The sequence below is a fragment of the Monopterus albus genome, unplaced genomic scaffold, assembly GCF_001952655.1.
Source record: "Monopterus albus unplaced genomic scaffold, M_albus_1.0 scaffold26.1, whole genome shotgun sequence".
Classification (NCBI taxonomy): Eukaryota; Metazoa; Chordata; class Actinopteri; order Synbranchiformes; family Synbranchidae; genus Monopterus; species Monopterus albus.
This window is the reverse complement of record NW_018127906.1, coordinates 2948000-2973960: the sequence shown is the minus strand read 5'-3', so window position 1 is coordinate 2973960 and position 25961 is coordinate 2948000. Positions and strand designations below refer to the sequence as shown.

Sequence of the window (25961 nt, the reverse complement as noted above, 5' to 3'; positions counted from 1 at the left end):
GTCGATTAACTTTTTATTTAGAAGTTATCTCTGCAGAAAAAAGAAGGCAGCAACTACACGAAGGTCAGAAGAGCAGTTCCAACTCTTCACTCTAATAAATTTAGGTCAGACTAGCTTTGTTACAATAGAATAATTTGTTAGAATTACAAAAAGAAAAAACAGCTCAGGGAGGTGAGTGGTGTGCATAGCTTATAACCAACCCCCAGACAAAAAATTTCAAAAGAATCAGGAACAAAAATATATAAATAAATGCTTTAAAAGACCTAAAGGCTGCGGTGGCGTAAATCCTAATCCAGACTGATCAGTGGTTCATCCCCAAATGTGAGAATAACAAACTGTGTGATTCATTAACAAACAGTGTAGTGTAAAGACAAGTGATTCCACTCCTATAATGAGCCGGATTCAACCAGCGTAGTGTGATGAAAATGTGAAATGACAAGTGAATAAAAAAAAAAAGTCCATTCTAATGAGTTTAGTGAGAAAGAACAGAATGTTATAGGCAGATTCGGAAACAAGGGACAATATTCTGCCAGAAGGATTAGTTTGTTTCTGACGCTAATAAACTAGGACTAAAGTGATCAGCAGTATTTTCTTGTTGTTCAATGGTGTTTTTACCATTTTCTGACATTTTATAGTGAAGACAGTGAATCGGTTAAGTTGCTCAGACCAATGATCGACAAATCGATGAGGAGAATTACCTTTACTTGCAGCCCTAGATTTAATTTTACCTGCTCAATCCAAGTAATTTAACTTAATTGAAGAGAGTTGTAAAATTAAAATGACCTGCATGTGAGAAAAGACAAATATTCCTCAGATGAGGAGAATTACCTTTACTTGCAGCCCTAGATTTAATTTTACCTGCTCAATCCAAGTAATTTAACTTAATTGAAGAGAGTTGTAAAATTAAAATGACCTGCATGTGAGAAAAGACTAATATTCCTCAAATTGACATGTTTTTTCACCTTTTTTTACAAAGAGAAGATTTTAAGACTCTGTGAAAAATAAAATCTTCCTTCTTCTGTCTTGAGGTGAACATGTTTGTAGAGTTCAACCTTCAAAACAGAAAATCTGCTTTTATAACAACAAAACAAGAGCATCAACCAGCCAGCTGGTCTCTAATATTACGGTTCTTCTTCTGTGTTTGGAACCGTCAGAACTACAGGAACTGTCCCTTTCCTGTCTCTGGTGTTTGTTCATCAGCAGACAAACCAGCCTGTCTCACCAGAGGGTTTGGAGTCAAACAAGAACCTGACAGCAGGCCGCTGCGCCACCAGGGGGCAGCAAAGACGTTCACAGTCATAGCCACTGCAGAAATCCCCCCTCCTGGAGTTTAACTCTTTCTACAGCTGGACAGAGGAGAACCAGAACAGTTTGCAACACACAGCCAGTGTTTCCAGCTGGCTGAGAGAGGAGGACTCACTTCGTGGAACCAGAGCAACAGTGGGATTTCCAAAATGGTTACATCTGTATCTTACAAAAAGGGGAAACAGTATTTCTCTCCTCACCATCATTAGCACACTGTTATCACAGTTTTCATGGTGCTTCTGGATCATTTAAGAGGTACATGACAGGCACAAAATGGTTCCACTGCTTCTCTCCGATCAACAGGGAACAGCTTCAAACGAAAAGGTAAACAAAGAGTTTCTGCATCTTCCCGGCCGCTAAACCTTTGATCACATTCAGTGTTGGATGCGCTGCTTTCAGTGGAAGGTTCAGATCCAGGACTAACCTCCAAGCCTAACTGCTTTCCATGTCAGTCCACTTACAACAACAAAACCGAGTCAGATTCATGTTGATCAAGTGGTGAAAACGTGCAGCATACATCAAGAAAATAATCCACTGAATCCACAGTGAAGCTGCTGCTAAATATCTGTGCAGCCAAATCATAGTTGCTGTAACCTGTCGGCTAAACAGGAGCTTAAAGAAAACAGTAAAAAGAATCGCTGTGATGAGCAGATACTGCAGGACGGAAAATGCTTTATAGTGTAAGAGGAACAAATCAAGCACCTTGGCCTGTTTGTGAGCATAAACATGAGAACCATTATCACCCAAACATCCTCAGTACATTGTGAAGTGTGCTCCAGCCTGCAGAGCAGCTGGGCCTCACCAACTTCCTGTCGCTGACTGATTAATGTCGGCTCTAACTAGCTTTAATAGAGTTTTAATATTCACACACATGACAGTTGGTCTGTCACTGATGGTCACAGAGTTAGTTGAAAAAAAATCATTTGACTCCAAACTGTACCAACACCAGCCTCTGTGTCGGCAGAGTTCTTTCTCAGGCACTTTCTCTTATTCATTGGTGGAGCAGTGATTCATGTGCCAGTTTCAGGTTTCAATGTTGAAAAATACAATACAGACGGTAGAGTGGTGAGAGTGCCTGAGAAAAAACGAAACTGTTCGAAACATGTATCTAAAATGTGTTTAGTCCATGTGGGTAAAAGTCTTCCACTACTCAAAAACCTGATGCAGCTCTAAGGCTCAACACCAAGTCAGTCTGCTTCCTGCCTTTTAGTTTGGACAAAGCTAATCAAATACCACCAGTACAGTGTTAGCATGTGTTAGCATCAGTTACTGCAACACACTGGGGTTAAACTGGATGATTCTGAAGTCTGAATCTTTATGACTCAACAGGTGAAAAGACAAAATAGTCTGGTCTCCTGAAGTCTCTGGACTTCTGCAGATCTAAATCCAAATGTTGTTAGGGAAACACAGCACAAGGTGGTCTCCTAGAAAGACTGTATGCACTGTGCTTTCACTCTGACTCGCCCACACCCAGCTGAACAGGGTACATATAAGTACTGTCACACATTTCATATAAAGTGCAAACTCATTAAGTTTTCCTGTCACGGCATCAGACCGGCTGAAGCTGCAGGACATCCAGTAAGTCGATCCACAGGTCAACACGCCGCCTCTCCAGACGATCGGTTTAATGGCTCTCTATCACCACAGGCTCGTACCCGCCTGCAGGAACCCTGCAAGGACCCAAAGACAGGGGACAGGAGTCAGTCACTGTGCAGCATGACAGCGAGGCCAAACATCCAGCCAGACATCTTCAGGGACAAGGGGAACCAGGAGTCCTGTAACGGATGGTCCAGGGCCTGTATTCTGTATCAAGCATCTCAGAATCACTCCTAGGAATCCTTAGGGCTAAAAACACTCTTACCTCAGAACAGGACTTAGGAAGCGGGAGCCACAAAGTCAACATTATAGGGACGTGTTGTGGTCGTTCTGACAGCTGAGGTTTGCAGTTTTAGACGATGGAAAATAAATGAACCATTTCAACTGAAGGCTTTATGTGCAAAGGCAAAAAGCTGCTAACAGAAGGTAACATGGGAGCTAAACACTTGTTCTTTATACCAGTTCTCTTTCTGTAACAGGCTGAATTTCATCAGAAAGCTGCTCATAATGAGATTCATTTGTGCTAAATTATCTTCCTCAATTTCTAAATCCCTACTATAAACCTGTGTATCATCACTCACACACTCACGTTACTGCTTGATAATCAGTAGAGAAACCAGGAGAGGAGGAAGCGACAGAAAGAAAAGGGACAGGGAACCAACCTGTTTCCGAGCCTGACGCCACTGAGTGCAGTGGTTCCATCTCTGCTGATGAACAGACGCAGGTTACTGTCTGAAAGCCAGAAACACAGAGTTAGCAGGAGGGCTCAGACAGCAACAGATGACAAAACACAGAGCTCAGTCCAGAGATGGTGCAGTACTTGCACCACTGTTCAATAACATAATAAGAGGTTCACATGGGGCTACCAGCCATTATCCTGCAGCAGTCTACACCATCACTGTACCTTCAGTGTTGTTGATATCGGCAAAGTTTTGGCTTTGGACAATTTTCTCCACAATGTCATCAGCATCCATGCGAGTGTCGTTCACCCAGGAGGGGTGACTCTCCACTGAGTCTTGCTTCCTCCTGAAGTACAATGAACAGAAGAAGAAAAGCAGAAATGTCACTACAATACGACTGAGCTACAATGTTGGATATAGTATCTCTTGTTCCACCTTGTGTTTTCATGTAAATCTAAAGCAAGATGAGTGCAAATCCTGGTGATCCTCTGATCAGAGCACTGGTGAAGCACTATACTGTGCATCTGTACCTGGGGGGTCTGTTAGGGGGTAAGACTGGCCGCGGAGGTCGAGGGGGTCTTTCCGGACGTCCAGAGTCCTTGTCGCCCTCTGTAGGCGTGTCAGCGGTGAGGCCCAAACCCCCAGAGGTGCTGCTTCCTGTCGAGGTGTTCCTGCAATGTGTGAGGTCTGACAGGCTGGAGGAGCAGGAGTGCTCAGTACTGTAGCCTGCAGGAGGGCAGGGACATGAGAAGGCACCAGAGGAGAGAGGAGAATGGTTACAGTGCGGTGTTGGCTACAGGCAACAACAAGTCAGTAAAACAGAATAATGTACCAGAGATTTTGCTGTGCTGGCTGGCGTAGCTGGAGTTACGCGAGTGCCCAGACTGGAAGGCTTCTGCAGGACCGGACTGGATCTGGTTCACCTCTGATTCTTCTAGGAGACCTGAAGGCAACAAGACAAGAAAACACCACTGTTACGGCCTTATATGCATGTATCAGCAGGCAGTCTTTGGTTACTGTCACAGCAGAGAGGCAGAGCTCAGTGATGAAAGCCACCTCTGATTCACAAGACCTGTGATTTACAAGCATGTGCTGTAAAAGCCTGTGAAGTCACAGAGCTGGCAGCCAGCCAGTCAATCCAAGTAACTGCTTTCGTAAACAACCCTTGGTTTATAATGAAAGCCTGAAGGCTGTTGGACGTTCATGGTTCCTGGCTGAGTATCTGCACATCCTCCCTGGATGGAAAACGGGGTTTGGCGCCAGTGCTGTGAACCTTTAAAACGAATGCATCGTCAGCCAGCATACCATCTAAGGAAAAGGTTTCAGAACTTCGCCCATAAAGATTTGACTCAGATTATAAAACAGATCTGGCTGAGAATGGAGAGGGAGTCGAGGCAGGTTGGGCGAAGATCTGAACAAAAAAAGTAAAAACTGCCAGTTTGCAAACACACAAGACACAGATCTCTCTCATTCCAGTGACAGGGCACTGAGGCCTTTATCTCTGGATAAACCATCCCCCGTTTCTCTTCTCCTCGCTGTCCAACACCTGTCTAACATCTACACCTTGTTCTAAGTAAGTCTTCAAAGCATTAAAATCACTTGCCTGGTTATTGTTCCCTGTATGAACACTGCACACCCTCCCATTTGCCCCTGGTCCAGTACACCTCCAGCGTAACCAGCTCTTCAGAATATAGACCTGACTAAAAGAGTGCCAATCTTTCTGCTCAGACATGACTTGTACCTGAGTTGACGATGGAGGGGCGGGGCTTGGCGGCTCGCCCCACAGAAACCCCCACAGGTGGCCTGGGCTCAGCTGTCCCCTCCCCCTTACAGTCCAGCTGCAGGGTGTGTTCTCGGCCCGAGATGGAGATGGACTTTGCTGTGCTGGGAGGCCTGCGGGGAGAAAATTACCCAGTGTATCAGTCGGGAACAGATCAAATGAGCACAGAGCTGCAGTTCTGCTTAGTTTGGCAGGCTCAGATAAGATTCTTTTTATTGACCAAGGGGAAACTGGGTCATTACTGCAACAAAGCACAGAGAAACACAAAGAATGTAAGTGTTTAAAGGTAGGGCTGGCAATTCCTTCCACAAGCACTTTTTTGATACATTTCTTAAATTTTTCTTTTCATCCCAATGACAATGAAAACATTAAATGCGCTGGAAACATAAAGAAAAACATCCATCATCTGTTACATGTAATCACAATAAAGGCATTTGATTGCATTCTACTCACGTTTTAAAACACGGATCTCCAGACAGGAGGGTCATCCCGATGATCACCTAGAAAGGAAAAACAATTTAATAATTTCATTTTACCACAGTCTCACAGACATTTTAACATTTTTTCTCTTTTTCATTTGGAAGACATATCTTGTAGAAGCAACAGCTAAGACGGTGAAAGTGACAAAAATATTTGTGGTTAATTCTTGTCCATTTATCAAAGTTCTCTCTCAACAAAACGTGCACCGAGTTCTTTCCCTTTCCTCTCTGTACTCCCACACAACCGTGAGCCAACTCAGAACCTGATGCAACATTAAGACAAACTGACCAGAAGAGCCTCCAAAAAAAGTGAGGCACAAAATGTTACAGCAAATCCAAAACATCAGCTCCAAACAAAACACTTACTGACCTATATTTGTGAGTAGAAACGATGAAGCTGTTTCATCTGTCGGCTGATTAAGCAATAACAGAACTAACTGGAGACAGCTGGAGCTCATTGACGTATGAGCTGCGCACAACTTAACATGAAGTCCTCCAGAGGAGTGAGATGGCAAATCTCTCATGGCCGCCTTGGCACGTTAAGCCAAAGCACAATTTGTGTTGATGGCCTCTGGGTGGCGCTGCAGAGCTCCCCAACTTCTCCCTGGACAACTACTCTTCAACTACTCTGGCTGCTTCTGATTACATTTATGGAATCAATGAAAAGATCAAGTGTCAAAGATGGAAGTATCAGGGTTAATGATCAGGCCTCGGGCATTGGAAGCTGTAAAGATTATGGCACATTAAAATACTGGTTTATACTAGAAACATTTCCCTTATCGCGCTAACATCATACAGTAACATCCAGTTCTGCTTTCTCTCTTGTTTCTTAGTTCAGTTTTCATATTTTCCCTGACGCCCATCTCCTTGCCTTCAGTATGGAGTTGTCCTGCCGTGTATTCTTGGTGTCGTATCCCTCCAGCAGACAGCAGCGCACAGTGGAGCCAGAACCCGCAAACTCCGCCATGTTGAGGTCTGTGAAGCCCAGCTGAGGGTGAAGAGGAGACGATGTTCAACAGTTAACTCTAGACTCCCAGATGGAGGGGTTCACTGGCCTTTATTTCTGGCACGTTTAGAAAGGTTTATGTGACACCCAGCACTTAGCACACCGAGCACATTTACACTGTTAACGTCACCAGCTTTTGAAGTTTTACTGTATCACAGGGTGCAAAGACCACACGTCAATCTTAGCAGACATCAAACCAGACACAGAGTGAAACCTGTACTTTTACAGTGAGGATAACGAAGACGAAAAGCTTTTGCAGGTAGATTTGAACTAATTTCTACTACAAACGTTACAGTTACCATGAAAGGTCAGTGACTTTACTGGCAGCTTTTATTCCCATGAGATTCACTTTTTGGTGAATAATGAAATAAAATACACCGTGAAACAGGAGGCTCCACAAGTTAACGTTGAACAAACAGAGCTACTGTAATTAAACACAACATGTAGCAGACTGAATGAAACATACTGCAGAGCAGTGGCTCTTCACTGTTTTTGAAGTGTGACCCTCTCTCTTCCCCAATGCCAAAGCTTTGGAGCGTGTAATATCACAGTTGGCAAATTAAATGTTGAACTTCAGCTCTTAGGTTAAACTGGTGACTCATCTTCTCCTCTCCGCTAGTAACACACTGCTATAGAAACCATGAAAATCCACCTCACGTCTACACACACAGCTCACTAGAACTGTGAAATCAGTTTTCTTCTTGTTCACAGCAGTTCACGAGCATCGTGTGGGTTTAGTGGGTGAACTGGCACCAGGTGCGTGAAGAAGTCACATTTCTACAATTTCTGTATTGTGCATCCCAATTTGAAACAGTTGGCCAACAATACTCAACTTTCCTTATCTAAAATATGACCTTATGAGTCGAATGTAAATGCACCATTATTCTTGGTGCCTATAAAACTTATAATGGTCTCATACATTTAGAAATTCCTGAACTACACCTTGGTAGGTCAGAGTTCCTCACAGCCCCAGTCAGCACTGATGAGTACGCGGTCGACACGGCTTCTCTCTGAAACAAACCTTGCCAATTCTCAGCATGTGGAAACCGCCTTTGTCTGATCTGTGTTTGTGATGTTATTATAAATGAAGGCAGCTGCTCTCTCAAGAGAAAACCTCCTATTCTTCATTCTCCAGGTTTCCCCATCTTTAAGGAGCTTCTGTTTTCATAGGTGTGTATATAAGGAAGCATCTTTTAAAGAAGGAAGTGAGGTATATTTAGCTGAAGGAAACCTAAATGGAGAATGGGAGAAAACAGAGGAAACAGTTCCTGTTGGGCAACGACATCCACACAGCAACACATTTTATCTTCATGAGGGGTTCGACCTTGTAGCTTCACTCACAAGACATGACTCATCTGTCAGGAGATGTTATGGTTAGTGAGGTGTTGGCAGGATGTTGTGCAGATTCTGGGCAAATGTGAACGCAAGGTGGACAAGTCTGTGATTCATGTTTGCGTCCAGCTGTGGGAAAGCTCGTCAAAGTGCTGGGAGAAATGCTAATATTTACGGGACATGACATTAAGGTTTACAGACACTGACACTGTAACTCTTTCTATGTATTTATGGATGTGAGAGATGAGGCAACTGGGAGGGCGGCACAGGCTCTTACCTTCGTATATGTTTTTCCTCCTTTGAGTTCCTGCAGGGAAAACAGGAAGACAGTAATGAACCCATTGATTCAACTTATCCAAATTCATATTACAGAGAGCTGAGATTACAGGGCACCAAAGAGAAGGTTTAAATTACAGGCTGAGGTGGTTCCTGTGGAGTCCAATGAGCAGCAGAGCACGGCACTGAGGTGGCATTCACATGGGAGAGTTAGCATCAAGTCTGCACTGACTTATCCTGAGAAATCTCTGGACGCATCCTGAACATTTTTTTTTTGGTTAAGTAATTTTGTTAATGGATGAGCTTCTGTAAGGATAAGGATAATCACCTTTATTTGGCCAAGTATGTTGCACACACAACCGTACAGAACCGAGGGAGCCATCTGCGGCGACAACACCAATGGCTCTAACCATCGGGGCAACTTGGGGGTTCAGTGTCTTGCCCAAAGACACTTTGACACGTGAACTGCCGGCACTGTGACTCGAACCTCCAACCCTCCAGCTGGGAGATGGCCGGTCTACCCCCTGAACCACAGTCGCACCACAAGGCTGGGTATTGTTTAAGTACCAAAATGATGCTGATGTTTATATTCCAAGTAAGGTACAGAATAGTCTTTCTACAAAACCCTGATTTGTTCCTTTGCACATCCAGAGACACACACACACACACACACACACACACACACACACACACACACACACACACACACACATCTCAGTTTAAACCTGACTACACATGGGAGTGTTTCAGGTGTCCAGGACACATGCACATATGGTTTAAACATCATTAAAATTACTGTAATTTAAGGAAGTGAAGCAGGTCCTGGCTACATGGGTAGATACAGTCATTCAGTGGGTACATGCAGTCATTGCAAATACTGTATCACCATGTTCGAGCCAAATATTTGTTCCAGATTCTCAATGTAAGAATGAATCTGCTGTTTTCTTGGTCTTACACAATAGTACACTGAATATTTTGGGCTGTTGATCTGACATATTTCACAGCTGTCACTTTATACACCAAATGATTGATCAACAAATTAATCAATGATGAAAATCGTCATTAACGTAGTAGTGTTGCCGACTCATTTCAGAAGCATTTTGTTAGGTTTCTTGAATTTCTCTGCTCATCCCGATGGCAATGAATATATTTAATGCACCGACAACACAAAGAGAAAGACCAGTCATCTGTGCCGGGGCTGAAAAACACCTGACCAATAATTTTACTCAGTCTGAGCAAAACCATCGGACGGCCTACCTGCCAGTCGCACACATTGCACAAGCCAAGAGTCTCCCACAAGGCGTTGCAGGTAGAGACGTGTTACCGCTCTGTTTTGATTGCTAAAGCTGGCAAGCTATGGCAGAGAAGGCACCCAAGGCAACTTTCAGTCACAAACGGAGGACAGATTTGAGAAAGTTACAACTAAAAAGAAGTGGGATGCTGCAAGAAGTAAAACCAGAATTAACATCGGTGTGGCTTTTCAACGACGGCGACAACTGAGAAAACAAAAAAGGATCGGCAACTATTCCTTTAAATGCAGCTCTAAACAATATTTCAGATTTCATAACAGCATATAATGAGAGCATGCGAGTCTACAACCAGATACCTGAAGGCTCTGACTCAACAGGAGTGTGGTTTTCTATTCCTTCACTTCAAATCCCAAACTTTTTAAACACACTGTACTGATCTAATTTATCTCCAGAGTACTTGGGGAGTCGTACCTTCCTGACTGACACCCTGCACACAGAAGGATCCAGCACTCCGGTGTGGGGGTTGGCACTCATTTTGGTCACAAAAGTAAACCTCTTCCTCCAGCGAACACAGTTCTCTTGAACCTCCTCTCTGGAAAGAGAAAAAAAAAAACAGCAGGAACACATAAATCTGTGTGATCAACAGTTTGGTATTCTGCATCCTCGTATTATTTTGAAATGCCTTTCTGCTTCTGCTTCACTTCTTGAGTTGCATACTTTGGTTAATGATAATAATCTTTTGCAATTTACTGACAATGTCACTGAAACATATGTATAAAGGCCACGATCTGAAATATGTATTTATACATTGACCAGGACTAAACAAAAAGATTTTTCCTAATACTCCTGTCAAACACTGTCAAAACTTGGCAGCTTTTCGTTAAACTCTCCGACTTCAGAACAACACATTCTTCCAGTTATCTCATCCCTGTCTCACAGCCTCATGAGTGGTGCGTCCACTGAGGATCGAATTTATCAGAGCAATACTAAAAAAAAACATGAGTAAGATTTTCCAAAACTTACTGGACTACAGAGCTGATTCCCACAGAATCCCAGAATCCGTGCTAACACTAACAGTACACAGATACAGTATGTTGTAAGTAGTGAACCAGAGACGTTTTGTCAACAAGACAGTGACCTCGATGGGACACTGCCAACATGTGAACTGGATTGTCTCAGGAGTTTTCCTCATGCTTCACTGACTAGCGAACCTCACATGAAAACGGTGGACAATGGGCTTCAGGCTTCTCTGAAAACACCGGTGTAAAACCTTTAAGTATCCATACATCCTGGTTAACGGGTGGGAACACAGCAGTAGGTGTAAAAACAGACCGGATCACTGATGTGTTTGTTCCTGGAAACAAAAGATGGCGTGACTGGCAGGGCAACAAATTCCAAAAGAACTGCCATAGAAACACTGCAGTATGAAAGAGCAGGAAGAAGGCAGACATCCTAATTTGTTTAGTATAGCACTTGTGACATGCACTGTCCTGCAGAATTTTGTGGCTGAACATATCTGTAAAATTAACAACAATAACGCTCCATTTAACAGCAATTTCATCTCACAAATTCAAAATCAACAATTTCATTATGAAGTTAGCTAATACTCATTACAGTGCTGCACTTGTTCTGAATAACGTCTACAATCCTTAAAGGTGATTTAACTAGGAGTTATATTTGACTGCACATGAACTCCGTGCAAGACTCCCTAGAGCAGGTGCCAACGGCTAGCATGGCAGTCGGCAGTCGGTGAGAGCAACCTTCTGCAGATAAATAACACAAGTGCATTTTCAATCACAATCAGAACTAGCCATTGACGTAAACCATACTCAATATACTACACAACACTATCTATGGTAATTAATGGCAGAATATAGTAAACAGCACATTTCCTATTAGGCCTAAACTGCATAAATCTTGATGAATAGCATAGTAACTGTCAGCTATAGCCTTAATATTTATACTAAATTTCATGGCAACTGATACAGTAGTTGTTGAGATGTTTCTGTCGGGACCAAAGTGGAGGATGCTGCCGTTCCCAGAGCCACTCTAGTGGGGCTGAATCATACCGTGTTATTTGGAGCCAATTATCAATGTCTCTGGTGCTAAAACAGATAAACAGATAGATACTTTATTGATCCTGAGGGAGATGTCCAGAAACCCAAATTCACATAATTCAATAAACAACATGACTACGTAACCCTTTCTGTACATGCAGGTTTGTCTTCACTGTCTACACTGTTCAGTCAACAACAAGCATCTTGTCACAGTTAAATACCATCCAGTTAGAGAGCCCCATCACCTCGTAGATGTTCTGCCAATCACCAGTCAAAGCAAAAGAACTTTTCTCATCCTAAATGGCAAACGGCTCATTTGGGAAACTTTCCCTGGATTCTGTCCAACAACACACTGAGGGGAATCAGAGCAGCTGAGCGACCAAATGTTTTCGGAGTCACAAACTGCACGACGCCTCCTTAACTCCACCACATATAAATCACAGACACGGCGCTCATGGTGGGGTGTGACTGGATTTCAAATCGAAGGCGAGAGGTCTGAGCGAAGGAGAACTGATGAGCTGTTTCTTTTGTTGCTACGTTGGAACATCAAGTACAAGTACAGCTTTGCAGCATCCTGGCTGCTTAACACAGAGACCTTTCAACCAGTCCACAAATGTATGTTGATCATTTTACAACCTTTGTATTTATATAAAGCAGTGCAAGTCCAAACTCTTATCAATTCACAAACCCCCAAAATCAAACTCACATAATTATTCAGTCATATATAAAATCTGATGGGTGGACCATTAGAAGAAAATATCAAATGCATACTATAAAAATCTTAAATAAGAAAATATATCAACATAATTAGAAAAACAAAACAGCAGCATTGAAACAAACAAAAAGCAAATAAAAAGTGATTAGAAGGTTAAAACATATATAGAGAAGGTTGTAATGAGCCAAATTATGTGACACTGTCAATTTGTTTTTTCAAATGGACTTTGAAGACGTGCAAGGAGGACGATAACCAGGAGTGAACAGAGTCTGACCAAACATCACGACATCCTTTCAGGCATCATCACCAGCAAATCAGGAAGGAAGGGAAGCTGCTTTCCCATCCCAGGAGCAGATGAGAGAACAAAATGTACAGATCGGAGCTTCCACTTGGTGACTAAGGAAGACGTGGGCAAATCCAGCCTCGAGGTTGATGGCGAGGCAACACAGAGGGTCAGAAGGGGTTCATCTTATCGAGGTCCTGATGATCTGATTGATCGTTTTATTCACAGAATGTCAGACACTGGGGAAAAAGTCCCACTGTGACTCTCCAGAGCCGGTGTCTCCACGTCTTGTTGTGTCCAACCAGCAGATCCACAGCTGATTCTCATGTCTGACAAAGAAAAGCATCAGCTCCTCACGTTAAAGAAGGTGGAACTCATGACACGTCTTTAAACCAGACTTCTAGGATTTTTACTTCAGTCTGTTTAACTTCAGTCACTTATTTTATTTCACTCAGTTCACAGGAGGAAAGTTCTGGGCTATTGTGTAACAGAAGGTGCAAATGACACGTACAATAACAACACACACACACACTCAGTAGTTTAAACTAGCAGCAGATGCTCCTCACACTCCCCTCCCCCATCGTCTTATTCACCATCTCTCCATAATATGCTGTGATTCCTACCATCCTATTTCCTTGCTTTTTTTCTCTTCCTCCAACTATGTTTAATCTTTTTCACAAGAAGTTTGTGATTTTTACTTGACAATAAATATTTATTGAGTACATTTATACGTATTGCATTCCCATGTAACGCTAATCCATCCAAAGGAAATAACTTAAAGGTCAGGGCTTGCTTAACCAGTAACTGTGGCCTGTACAAGTAAAGCACTGAGGATTCACAACAACAGGAGTAAAAACACCAAAAACAAAAACCACACATCATTTTTTATCCCTAAACCAGAGTCCTAGTCCTAAACGACAGCTTTAAAGACATGAAAAATGTGAAAATATCTACTGGGTTAATGTTTCTATCCCTGAAACAAGTGAGGCTCTCAGACGAGCCCAAACACAAAGGCGCACACTCTCAGCTCTTATCGGGACCCCCACGCTATTGGTCGTCCAGTGTGTAACGGGAGTGTTTCCAAACCACATTCCTCAATACAGATGGTTTTGTTCAGACTCCATGGAAACCTCACACTCCTCAAATCCACTGATGCTCTGCCAGCAGCTCAGAGGAGGAGGAGGAGACGCTCACCCCAGCCTCAGACGTTTTTATAAGACCTCGACCATTTGTTTTTAATCTCACCTGAAACCTCTGTACCTCTTCTGTTCAAGCTTTTCATTCTCACAATGTTTAACTTTTTGTGCAGGAGGAGTCTGAGTGCTCTCCGGCTCAGTTCACAGCTGATCATCTTGACTCTGATTCTGCCTCAGATCTCAAACGTTCGGCAACAAAAACAGCTATCACTGTCACAACACTGTTCCACCTCTGATCTGAACCAGACAAATACTGAATGCTTCACCACATCTGAGGTATGAAGCCTGCATGCAACGTCTGCATGAGTCCTGAAACCCAAATTTGTCAGGTTAGACCCAACAACAACAGAAAAGCCATGTGTGAAACACAGCATTGACCTTAAAGAAAAAGTAGAGCAGAGGCCACATACTTAACATGTGAGGCAACTGTTTACACTGTAGTGAAGTAACTTAGCATTTCTCAAAACACGGCCAATTCAGCAGCTCAAGGCAACCGTGAGTACATCCACTACACAATGTAGGGCTGAAACAACCAGCTGATTAAACTATTAGTCGATCAATAGGAAGATAATCAGCAACTATTTTGGTAGTCGATTGATGTTGTATGTTGTTTTCAGTTTTTATGTCTCTGCGTTGGCAACAGCCGCTGCAGGAAACATTGTTTTTGGTTTGTCTGTTCGATTCTTCAACTTTGGCACAAGTGTCCACTCAAGAGTGAACGGATTCGATTTGGTGGTCAAAGGTCAAGGTCCGTGACCTCAAGCTTGTTCCATTCCTGTGAATGCAACTGGTTGGCGGAGGCACAGAACCACGAAGCGGTAATAGTAGTCTTGTCATACATCGATGAGTGACTGAATATCATTGGGTTTTAGACTGTTGGTCAAACAAAACTAGAAACTGAAGATGCTGACTTCGATTAGCGAAGTGATGGATCAATAAAATACATAAATAAACAAGAAAATAGAGAGCAAATGACAGATTGATTATAAAACCCAAACAGATCACTATAATAACTGGTGTGAGCCATGTGTAAATTATTAAAGTGATTCATTTTTGATGCAGCTTGAAGACTTTAAGTAATTTATTAACTGTATATAGTTTTTGGTATTTTCTATGTGCATTTCTGCATCTACATGAAGATTAAAAACATTTAAATCTCTTATTTAAATTACTCAAAGTAATCAAAGAACCCTGCACACAGTTGCTCACTTGTGCTTGTGCTATTAGCAACGTTTTGATCCTTAGACCTTTATCAGGCCAAATTTGTCATTTTAGTTTAGAAAATCAACTAACAATGTCTTTCAGTTTAAATTATCTTGTTAGTTATGTCCTCAGTTAATCATCTGATGCATAAAATGTGAAAGAATAGTGAAGAAATACTGCTCACAAGTTCCCAAAAGTGATGCCTTGAAATGGCTTCTTTTTCCCCCAACCGATAGGTCAAAACCCAAAATATATTCAGTGATTTAAAAGAGAGAAATTTGCTTAATAGCAGCAGATGCATTTTCTATCTGTCGACTAATCACTACCAATCATTCATCAATAAGACTTTGTGGTGTGTGTTTCCTACTGCCAGTGGTTGAAAGTACTGTACTTTAATACAATTTCTGTTACCTATAATTCCATTTTATGCTTCTTTATATTTCTACTTCACTTTCAGAAGCAAAAATTTTACTCCACATTTATTTGAAGCTACAGCACATTTACAAGTGACTCTGCATGTTTATTGATCATTAATACAAAATATAATCAAACAAATAAATTAAAATGTACACACTGACCTACCCAGCAGTAAATAAAGTAGTTAAACTTAACCCCACCTTTACTAGCATTATTCTATTATCTTTATTCTGAACTATACCTTTGTTTTGGTACTTCTAGTATATTTTGATGCCAGTGCTTTTGTACCTTTAATGCATGCCAGTACTCTCACTTTTAACATAGTCAATTCTACACTGTGGTGTTACTATTTGTACTTAATAAAAAATATCTGTGCACTTCTTCCACTACTGCCTACTGTTGTGCAGTAATCTTGGTAAACATATGTGCTCTCCAATTTATTTCTAGTTTGAAATATTCGGATGTTTCTGTCCTCTCGGACACTTAACGCTGTGTAAAGGCTTCACAAAGACACTTGACTAGACCTGAGCAGCATTTGAGCAGTGGCCTATGAATGCAGCCCAGCAGCAGTCTCCCAGTAAAACCAGGCCACAGTGACAGTAGACAGACACCACAGCTGCTCTCACTCCAGCTGAAGAGCGCTCACATAATAAGCTGACTGAAGACCGACGCCATAATGCCTCCAAAGTAAAACAAAAACAAAGGCGGTCATTGTGCGTCCTCCCACATACATTTGTCATGCGGGAAATCCTTTCATCATGTTGTATAGTCGAACCAAATGAGTGCATTTTAAACAGCCACTTGACCAAGCATCATTTCTGACAGCTGAAAATAAAACCTGATGTTTACCACGTCCTGAAGATGGAGGAGTAGCAGCTAAGGAAAAGGTGGGATTTCTACAATGGCAACATCACAATCTCAGCAGAGACACCGGTCTGTGTCTCGGTGAACCGCAAACAAAAGGCGTAGATCATAGCAGGACAGAGGAAAGTCAAAGCCTGCAGACAGGCCAACTATCTGCTCTCCTTAGAGAGTAACGTAATCCATTTACTGACATTCAGCGAAAGCAAAACTAGAGCAAATTACCGTAAAGAGGCCAAGAGTCAAAGAATGATTACACCAACAAAGGATGGAGCTAAATTTTTTTGTGAATGTAAAAGACCCAGGAAAGCTTAAGAATTGGTAGGAAAGCAAATGAGAGCTGGGGAGCCGAGGAAGAGGATTTATTATCTCTTTGCATTTAGATTTTTTCCCCCGTCAATTTTATTAATGACCTCATCACATTTTGTGTGACTATGACTGGGTGATACTGTACTCTGTGTTTGTTTCACATCTTAACTGTTTGTCATTGCAGCCTATCTTGGCCAAAACATTCCTGAAAAGTACTGACTTCAGTATGGCTTTTCTGGTTAAAACCTAAATGGAAACATACACAAGAAAAGGAAAATGAAGTTCACATGAACTCTGCCTTGTACAGGTTTCGAGTGTTTATTAGTTTCATTTTTGATCAATGCCTTCATCCAGGTTAAATATTTTTCATTCTGTATGAGGTGGCTTTTGAGGACTGAAGTGTGCAAGCAGACTCGTACTTACATCTACTAAGCAGCTGCTCTACTGCTTGGAAAACCTTACATAATTAAAAAGTAAGTCTATAATGGAGAGCAAAGGTTACATGAACTGGGATCAGGTTTGTTTTGATCTTCTCCCTGCTGCCAGAAATCAGCAAACTGGCAACACAACAAGTTATTAAAACTCAGTCTAGCAATGGAGCTGTTTCTGCATCCATATCACTTCCGTTTAAAAGTCTTCTCTGGCTTGTTATGTGGGAAGACTGAGCCTAAATGAAGCCACAGCAAATGCAACTACAAAGAAAACTTTCCCGGTACCATTTGGACTGAAGTAGACAAAAACTGTGGCTGCTCCCTAAAATTCAGCTTAAAAGACTGATGTATAAACATCATGTCCCTGATCCGAGTTGCCCCCCACAAGACCCCAGTATGTGATGACTCATCATGTCAGCAGCACAGCAGTATGGGATCCTTATCTCCCATCCTGGCTGCGAGGCTCCTGGAGGCTCCGGCCGCAGCAGAAACACAAACAGCGGCCAGCCCAGGTCAGGTCGTATCAAGAGTTCAGATAAACAGCCCGACCACAGAGCACTGAGGAAGCAAACAGATCCTGCAGAGGGGATGGCGACGTCAGTAGGCAGCAGGAGGGACAAGGATTCAGACAGGATGGTCCTGTACGTAAAGAGTCACGGGGCTGATCCTCACTCTGGCTAACAACCTTTAAACAACCATGGGTAGCTAGTGTGCCACATGGAATCAATGCCCCGGTGTATGGCAGAGGAAAGATTTAAAACAGATCAAATATACACAAGTAGACAGTTCATTAACTGCAACACTATATGTGTGGTACAGCACCTCACTGGTCCCAAATGTCTCGAGCGCAGAAGCAACAGAAGTTAATGATCAGTCATTTTCAATTAATCAATAAATGGTTCAGTCCATAAATATAAAAAAATCATGACAAAATCTCCATCATGGTTTTCTAGAGCCCACAGAGTCGATTCCCATGCAACTGTGTCCACGTTTCTCTCACTTGAGTCTTTTCCTCCCATTGGATTTTGAAAGCAGGATTTGGGAGGCTCTTCCGACTCTGAGTCATCAATCCGACTTCAGGGGATGTTCCAGCCGAGTACTCAGAAATCCATTAGTCCCACCCATGTAAGATGCAAGAAAAAAAGTGTGAGAACAATCAAACAAACAATCACGTTTTAGAGACGTGGCATGAGACATCCTTTCCCCCAACCTTCACCTGAGGCGTCCAATCACCAACTGATAAAGGGGCGTGTCAGTCCACAAAAGACTTCTGCAAAGGATGGGCTAGGGTATCCTCACTCCTCAGAGCAGAGGTCAGAACTCTGGAACATCCTTCAAGATGGCAGAGCGAGGGTCGAGGAGCAAAAGACATCTTTTAAGGGAACTGGGATTTATCCATTTTCTTGTTTTCAGCACTAAACTCCACACATGTGATGACTGAGGAGAAAAACAACAGGAGCTGTGCCATCTCAGCTGGAACTCTGTAAATGCAATTAAATTAAGCCACAGGACTGAGTTCTCTTGACTTGGTGCCAAATCAGAATTTCATAAAAACACACATATAAAAAGGTCAATCTATGAGAGCTCTAACAATCAATTCTACAGGGATTCTCCTGGATGTAGGAAGTTCATTTTGATTACTTGGTTAGACACCAGAAGAATTATGTTGAACCCCACACATGCATACAGACACCCACCTCCTTTCATATCCCACCAAAACGCCAACAGCTGGAAAAGTGAGATGAAAACAGGAAACAGCTGTTGAGAAGCTGCTCGTCCCAGTCGATTTCTCACTCTCCTCACAAACTCACTGGACTTCCCCTCTCTTATCTGCCAAACGTCCACCCTTGCTTAAATTTGAGGTCCGACCAGATGAAAAGACTGACACTTTCTCTCACAGCACGAAATCACTGCAGATACATGTACTGATAAAACCACGTAATAATTTGGTTGACACAACCTTCAGAGGTTGTTCCAACGACGGTTTCCTGCTTGTTTTTCCACTGAACTCCAGGGCTGATCTGATCAGGCTCATGGGACATTTACTCTTTGTTCTTTCAAACCCAGTTCTCCAGCTATAACTGGATGATGCTTTGACAATACAATGGGGCTCTGGTACAGAAGAGTGGCACAGCAGTACAAGTGGGCCAACTGCACATGTGTGGAACATGTGAGCGTACATTAACCTCAGTGTGGTATGTGCAGACTGGTATGTGCATCTATTTGGGAAAGTATTCAGCTGGGCTTAAAAAGCCATCAGGGTCCAAGAACAAACTTAAAAATGATGCAGGGGATACCATGCATACCATGAACTGGTGCAGCTCTTGCTGGGAACCTTTGTTGTCTGTCACAACTCCTCTCTACTTAAGCTTCTTATCTCTCTCTAGTGTCAGGCTATGAAAATGTTTTGTTTTTTTAAAGATGTAAAAATGTAAGAAAACATGTAAAGTAAAGCTGGAGGACACCACCTTCTTCATCATCATCATCTTTCACATTAGTTACTGCTTTTGCCAAGTATCAGATCAATGAGAACTCGAAGAAGAGTCGCTTAAAGAGCTGTTATTATGGCCCTTTTTGATGCATCGGATCAGCCCTTCACTATTTATAAATGCACAAAACTGTTGAATGTCATATGATTAAAGCTATAAAACCACAAGTTCAACCAAGGCAACAAAGCACCAAGGTCAGCTGGGACATCAGTCAGTGTAAAGTTTGCATCATTAAAATCTAATCAGTTCTTAACTTTTTTTTTTAATTCTGAAAAAAAAAATCTACATTTTACACTCAAACCTTATTTTGTGCGAATCTGACAGCATCCAGATTTTCTCCCAGTAACATTCCGCTGCTAAACAGCACATTGATGATGGTCAAACAAATACGGGCTCACATTTCTGGCAGAGCGTTTTGTAAGGTGAACCTCGTGACCATCACAAGGTAAGATGGCTACTGAGCTCTTCAATCTCTCTCTCACCGGGCTCAGTGAGGGAGATCAGGGGATAGGATTCCCAAGGGGCCGGAGCTTGTACTAATTCGTAGGCAGGGGGCTGTGGATACCTACTATCAATGGCAGTGGTAATGCACTTGAGACAGAGATGTCTAATGCAGGGGATGCAACTCTTTTGCCAACTGAGAAACTTTTAAATGAAGTTCAATGTGTAAATTCATTTAAGACTCAAACTAAAATAAATCCAACACAGGAGTATATCGTACAGATATTGCTCTGCTCTTGACCTAGGAGAACACAAACACTCAGATGAATCTCAGTGGCCTGACATGAACCAGAAGTGATGAGGAAAACCAACGTGTTTTCCAGACTGTTCTCTGCAGCAGCTGAACCTCTGTCATATGACAGGCCAGACAGATTTCAGCCTGACACATCAGTCTGAGAGCTGCACTGTCACTTTCACAACGTGATCCTCTCTGATCAGCCAGACTTGGAGCCAAATGAGACTCTGGGAGGGTTTTTATGTAAGGCATCACGGGCCACTGGATGAGGTCGCTGTTAATCCTCCCACTGTTCCTGACACACAACAAGGTGCGGCCCTGGCCAAGATCCATACAAAGACCGGGTTTGTCCGCTGCTGAAGGGGGCCTCCCTGCGCCATCGTCTCCTCCTCTGAGAAGGCCTTGTTTTCAGGCACAGAGATGATAACTGAGATGGGAGGGAGGGAGGCAATCTGAGCTGTTATATAACCTCCAGAGAAGAGATGACCTGCGAGAGAACAGAGACCTCAGACACTGCTGTCCTCCCAACACAGGACAGCAGCTGAGAGTGAGGGCCCTCCCTCACTCTCAGTTTCATTCTGACTAAATGAGGTTGCAATCCTCAGGAGGCAGAAAAAACATAACCTCACTGGATCATGAGCCTGACCTCAGAGGCCAGAGCCAAAAAACCGCAATGTTTTTGTATCATGACATGAACTGGGAAAGTTTAACGCCAGAGAAGAAATGAATGTAGGACAATATTTCACAATAATCACTAAGTGTTTCTGAATATATCAAGTTAAGAAAACCTCCAAAAAATAAAAACACACAATATACATTTTAAAGTTAAAACTACTTAATCTCACTTCTAGTACATGCAGTTCATTTCACCACAAGCAACACCTTTCAGATTACACATTAGATCCAGTATTAAAGTACAATAAACTGACTGGTTTGCTGGTTTACCGGAAGATAAAAGACTATGTGTTCTATGTGATTTTTATGAGACAGAAGATAAAGTCCATCCATCCATGTTCTTCCGCTTATCCAAGATTGGGACGCAATGTCAGCAGTACATCCATGTTCTTCCGCTTATCCAAGATCGGGACGCAATGTCAGCAGTAAGGTAGTACAGACGTCCCTTTCCCCGGCAACGTGTTCCAGCTCCTTTGGCATGATTCCAGGTCATTCCCAGGCCAAATGAGAGCCGAGCCCCTTCCAGAAATCCGAACTCCACACCCTATCTGTAAGGCTGAGTCCAGCCACCATGCAAAGGAAACTCATTTCGGCCACTTGCATTCACAACCTTATTATTTCGGTCACTACCACAGCTTGTGACTGTAGATGATGGTTGGAGCGTAGACTGACCGGTAAAGTGAGAGCTTTGCCTTTCAGCTCAGCTCCTTCTTCACCACAACGACCTGGTACAACACCTGCATTACTGCTAATGCTGCCGCTCTCCACCTGTCAATCTCACGCTCAATTTTACCCTCACTCATGAACAAGACCCCGAGATACTTGATCTCCTTCACCTGGGGCAGTCACTCCTAACCCGGAGGGAGCAGTCCACTGTTTTCTGGCAGAGCACCGCTTTTCTGTAAAATACCTTAAAAATCGGATGAATTTTTTGGATAGATAATAAACTTGACTTGTGTTTTAGGAAGGGAACCTTTTATGTGCTGGGGGTTATCTGTAGTGCAAATGACAGAAGACAGGATTTCTTGCATGTTATTTGATACAAAGATGATATGCTTCAGGTAAGGTTTGGTAAAGACCATGTGGGCTGGGCATGTATGGTGCATGACACAAATAAACATTTGAACTCGAACTAGAGCCAAACAGATAGTACAACTTTGAAGAAAAAAGAGAAAAATAACACATTTGTGGAGCATCTGTTATTGTAACTCCTCGCCACTGGCTTAGCTAATCGACACTTAGCCATTATCTCTGTCTCCCAGAAGTGTTTGTGTGGCAAACACTCCCAATCTGCTCCTTCCTCACTGATGAAAGGTAAGAAAATGGAAACATCCACTGGCAAGAAACCTGATCACAATCTGTCAGTGTGTTTACTTTTCCTTCTCCAAGACCCCCACACACTCTGTGAAGAGGACGGTGCTACGTGAAAACGCAGAGGATGGTCTGCTCATAGTGAGGTCACAGAGGAAACGTTCTCCCACGTACACATCAGTCAGCACAGGGATCTAAAGTTTAACAGGAACATTTGAACATGATGTACAAACTGGGTAAGGAAAAGTCCCAATACTAGGAAAAACAGGGGTTGATCTGGACTTTTTTCTCTTAATCAGCTCCCTGAGATGAGTGAAGAGCTGGAAGTGTGGCATCCTTTACTTAAGACCAGACTTGGACCATCCTTTCATCTGAGAAATGGCTAAGCACAGCGCAGCGATTCTCTGCCAACAAAACACTTAACTTGTGAACAACATAATGCCACACACTGCTTTACAAGTACAGGTTCATTTAGTAGGTCAGAGTGAATAAGAGAGAGTAACAGGAGAAAGCAGTAGGGCAGCATTGTGCTTCGGGGTGGGTTTAAATACAAGGAGAATTAACAATGTACCAAATGTGATAGTAAGTTTTCTGCTCACTTATTCAGAACTCGAGAGCATCCAACCTCTCTTTTGACTCTTGTATACCTGTCAGAGATTGCTCTGACAACAACAGACAAGCTGTGTTGTCATTCTGAATGAATGAGGCTGAAACATAATGCAAAAGCATAAACTGTAACAGTGGAATAATTGTTCTACAGGTTTTCAAGTCATGCTTCGACCTGGCACCTCTTCTAGCAGGTTTTTTTACATGCTTACTGAGATTACGGAGGTCAAACAGCCTCCACACACTCACTGTTCTCACTGTTGCCCACTTGTTTAACAAGTGGAGAACATTAGAACAGAAATCGGACGCGACTCTAAAGGCTGTATAATCTAATCAAAGACAAGGCAGGGAAAAGAAAGTTGAAAGCTGTTGATGTTATCGACATCAAGGGACAAAGATCTGGAGTTATGTGATGTGAAAACGGAGATGAGAAGTCCAGAGACCAAAGTCATCTTCACCACGTCCCAGTGTCACTCAGCCAGAAACAACAAGTTAACAGCAGAGAAAAAAGCAGCTGAGTAAAAATTTCATACAGGAAAGTTTTAATATGCAAGATGGTTTGACCAGTGTGAGCTGGCCTGAGAGGTTCTGTTGTGTTTAGCCCGGTAGTCCAGTAAGGTGTCAGTGCTGATACACAGAGTGTCCACTTAACATAGCAACACCCTGCCTTTAAATGTGATTCAGAGAAAACCAGTCTTTGTTAATCAGCCGGTACTGAGCTGCAAAAACCGGAGGTGGTGACATGAAAACCTGGAACACTTCAGTGCAGCAAAGCACTAAGAGCTTTAAAGCCCCAGTGAAATATAGGTTTTATACAAAATTTTACAAACATTCAACACAAAGCCTTTAGTCTGTGTTGGACTTTTACAGCACCAAACTAATCCAAACCATCCACCAAAAACAACACAGTACCAACAAGTTTAAGACTAGAGCTCCAATGATCAATTGATTATTCAGTTGGTCAAAATTAGAAAATTAATCAGCAACCACTCTGAGAACTGGTTCAACATTTCAGCCCCTTTTCAAGCAAAAACGTCATATGGAGAATTTGCTAATATTCTATGTCATATATGATGATCAACAGAGTCAAATGCTTTGGATAGAGATGGATCAACATATTCCAGGTTATGAAATAAGTTTTATACTTAAATAGCTACAGACAAATCAAGGAACCTTGGGCTCTGGTGAGTGTGAATAATGTTTTTCACTGCTCACTGAAAATATCACAGATTAACAAATAACACCTTCATTAACCAACATATTAATCAATAAGTAAAACTGTGGTTGGTTACCACCCAAAAGTGAGAGATTTAAAACCCTAATTAAATAGCTATGCCTGTATAGTAAATTTTACAAAGATCCGACAGCAAAGCAATGAGCCTGTTTCAGACAGGCCAACCATAAAAAAACAAGAAATCCTATAAAGTCACTAACAATCAAACTAACTGTTAAAGTCATACAGACGAATTGAAAAAAATCCATTAAGTAAAAAAAATGAATTAACTGACTACATAACCGAATAAATGGAATTAAAGCTCTTTCATAAGTTCTGGGGTGCCTTTAATAGAGAAAAGCACGTCTACAGTCTATTAAATTACGACACAAAGATTTTAAAATACCTCTTAAAGTAATTTTGTATGTGTGTATTGATGTTTAAGGATGTCGTGGTGTGATTTCACCAGTTATACCTGGACGAAGTAGCGACAAAGTCTCCATCCAGCAGCCTGAGTTTGCAGAACAAAACACCGTTGACGAACGGCACGGCGCTCAGCTCCTCCAGGGTCAGATGGGTCTGAAACTTGAATTTCTTCTTTTTCACGAAGAACGCCATGGCTTTGGTGTCTTCACTCGCATAAAACGCGATTAACAAAAAATGGAAAACCTGTATTAAACCTAGCTAAACTAAAAGAAATGTCCCTCCTGTTGATGTTTTTAGTCTGTGTTGTCAAGCGAACTCTGCTTCTTCAGAGATGATTCAGCACAGAAATCTGAAAACAGGTCATTTGTATCGGTTAATAGCGTGTAAAATATAAACAACGTTGTAAAATTTGTGGTTTCAAGGAAAAAAATACCTGCCTGGAGACATTTCTGGTCTTCTGCGTTTCGACAGTAGCAGCTCAGCAACATTAAATGAAAGAGACGTCTTCCCTTTTTCTTTCAGGGCTGAGAAGAGAAACTTTGGAAAGGCAGCGTCAAGCTAGCAGAGAGTACGTCATTTGATTTCCGGACGTACTTTTCATAATAAAAGCTCAAACTAAACGTGAACGGCAAGGGAAACTGACTTCACATATTCGTTAAGTTAAGAATTAAGAACAACTTAAAATGCTCTTAAATTTAAGGGTGCTCCAGCCGTCTATCAAACTGGTTAACAGAAGATCTTGATTAGCCTACTACAGTACAGACCCCAGCACACTTGATTTTTGTCTGATCATAATAGCTAATCATAGGAATACCTTGGCTGAGGTAATATAATTATGTATATAGTTTTATATTAGCATTTGAAAATTTGATAAGAGATTACACAATTTTGACCAGAATAAATCTGGAATTAATTTTATTTGCAATTAGGCCTACTGTCTAAGTAATTTGCTGCCTTTCCTTGTCAGTGTGGTACTAAATTCACACCATAGACTAAATCATTAGTTAGACAACACTAGCTAGAAGTGGACCGAGGTATGTCATAGGTGTCAAAGCTATCAGAGAAATAGCCATAATGTCGAATTTGTATACATAATTGAACATTTAAATGTAGGCCTACAACAATTAGCTACAAATTATGTTGAGTAATAGGGCCTGCGTTTATGTACTTTACTGTAATCACATAACATCGGATCATTTCCTTCCTCACTCTTGTTAACTTGACCAGCTCCTTGTAGCCCGTTCACCGCCAGTCATGCTGCAGCGTCAGTGAAACAGCGCCACCGTGTGGCTGCTGTCTGTGGCGCTGCTGGAATTCATTGAACTTCAC

At 42.1% G+C, this 25961-nt stretch overlaps 1 protein-coding gene across 1 annotated transcript; it reads right to left on the bottom strand.

The window, feature by feature from the left end:
* Positions 1–25210, bottom strand: eeig1a (estrogen-induced osteoclastogenesis regulator 1a). Its single transcript, XM_020595193.1, has 13 exons — positions 25066–25210; positions 24682–24981; positions 10176–10296; positions 8456–8485; positions 6712–6828; positions 5815–5861; positions 5323–5474; positions 4414–4524; positions 4112–4307; positions 3806–3927; positions 3564–3633; positions 829–2975; positions 1–698 (listed from the first exon to the last, which is right to left on the bottom strand). Exons 2-12 carry the CDS (start codon positions 24822–24824, stop codon positions 2930–2932), a joined length of 1155 nt encoding a protein of 384 aa, XP_020450849.1. The 5' UTR covers positions 24825–24981; positions 25066–25210; the 3' UTR covers positions 1–698; positions 829–2929.
* Between the last annotated feature and the right edge of the window lie 751 nt (positions 25211–25961).

Excerpts from the sequence above, each read along its gene's own strand:
- eeig1a (XM_020595193.1), bottom strand. The coding sequence starts at position 24,824 with ATGGCGTTCTTCGTGAAAAAGAAGAAATTCAAGTTTCAGACCCATCTG. Across the intron at positions 3,928-4,111 it reads CCCCCTAACAGACCCCCCAG|GAGGAAGCAAGACTCAGTGG; the intron begins GTACAGATGCAC and ends ATTGTACTTCAG. Across the intron at positions 2,976-3,563 it reads GGCGTCAGGCTCGGAAACAG|GGTTCCTGCAGGCGGGTACG; the intron begins GTTGGTTCCCTG and ends GGGTCCTTGCAG.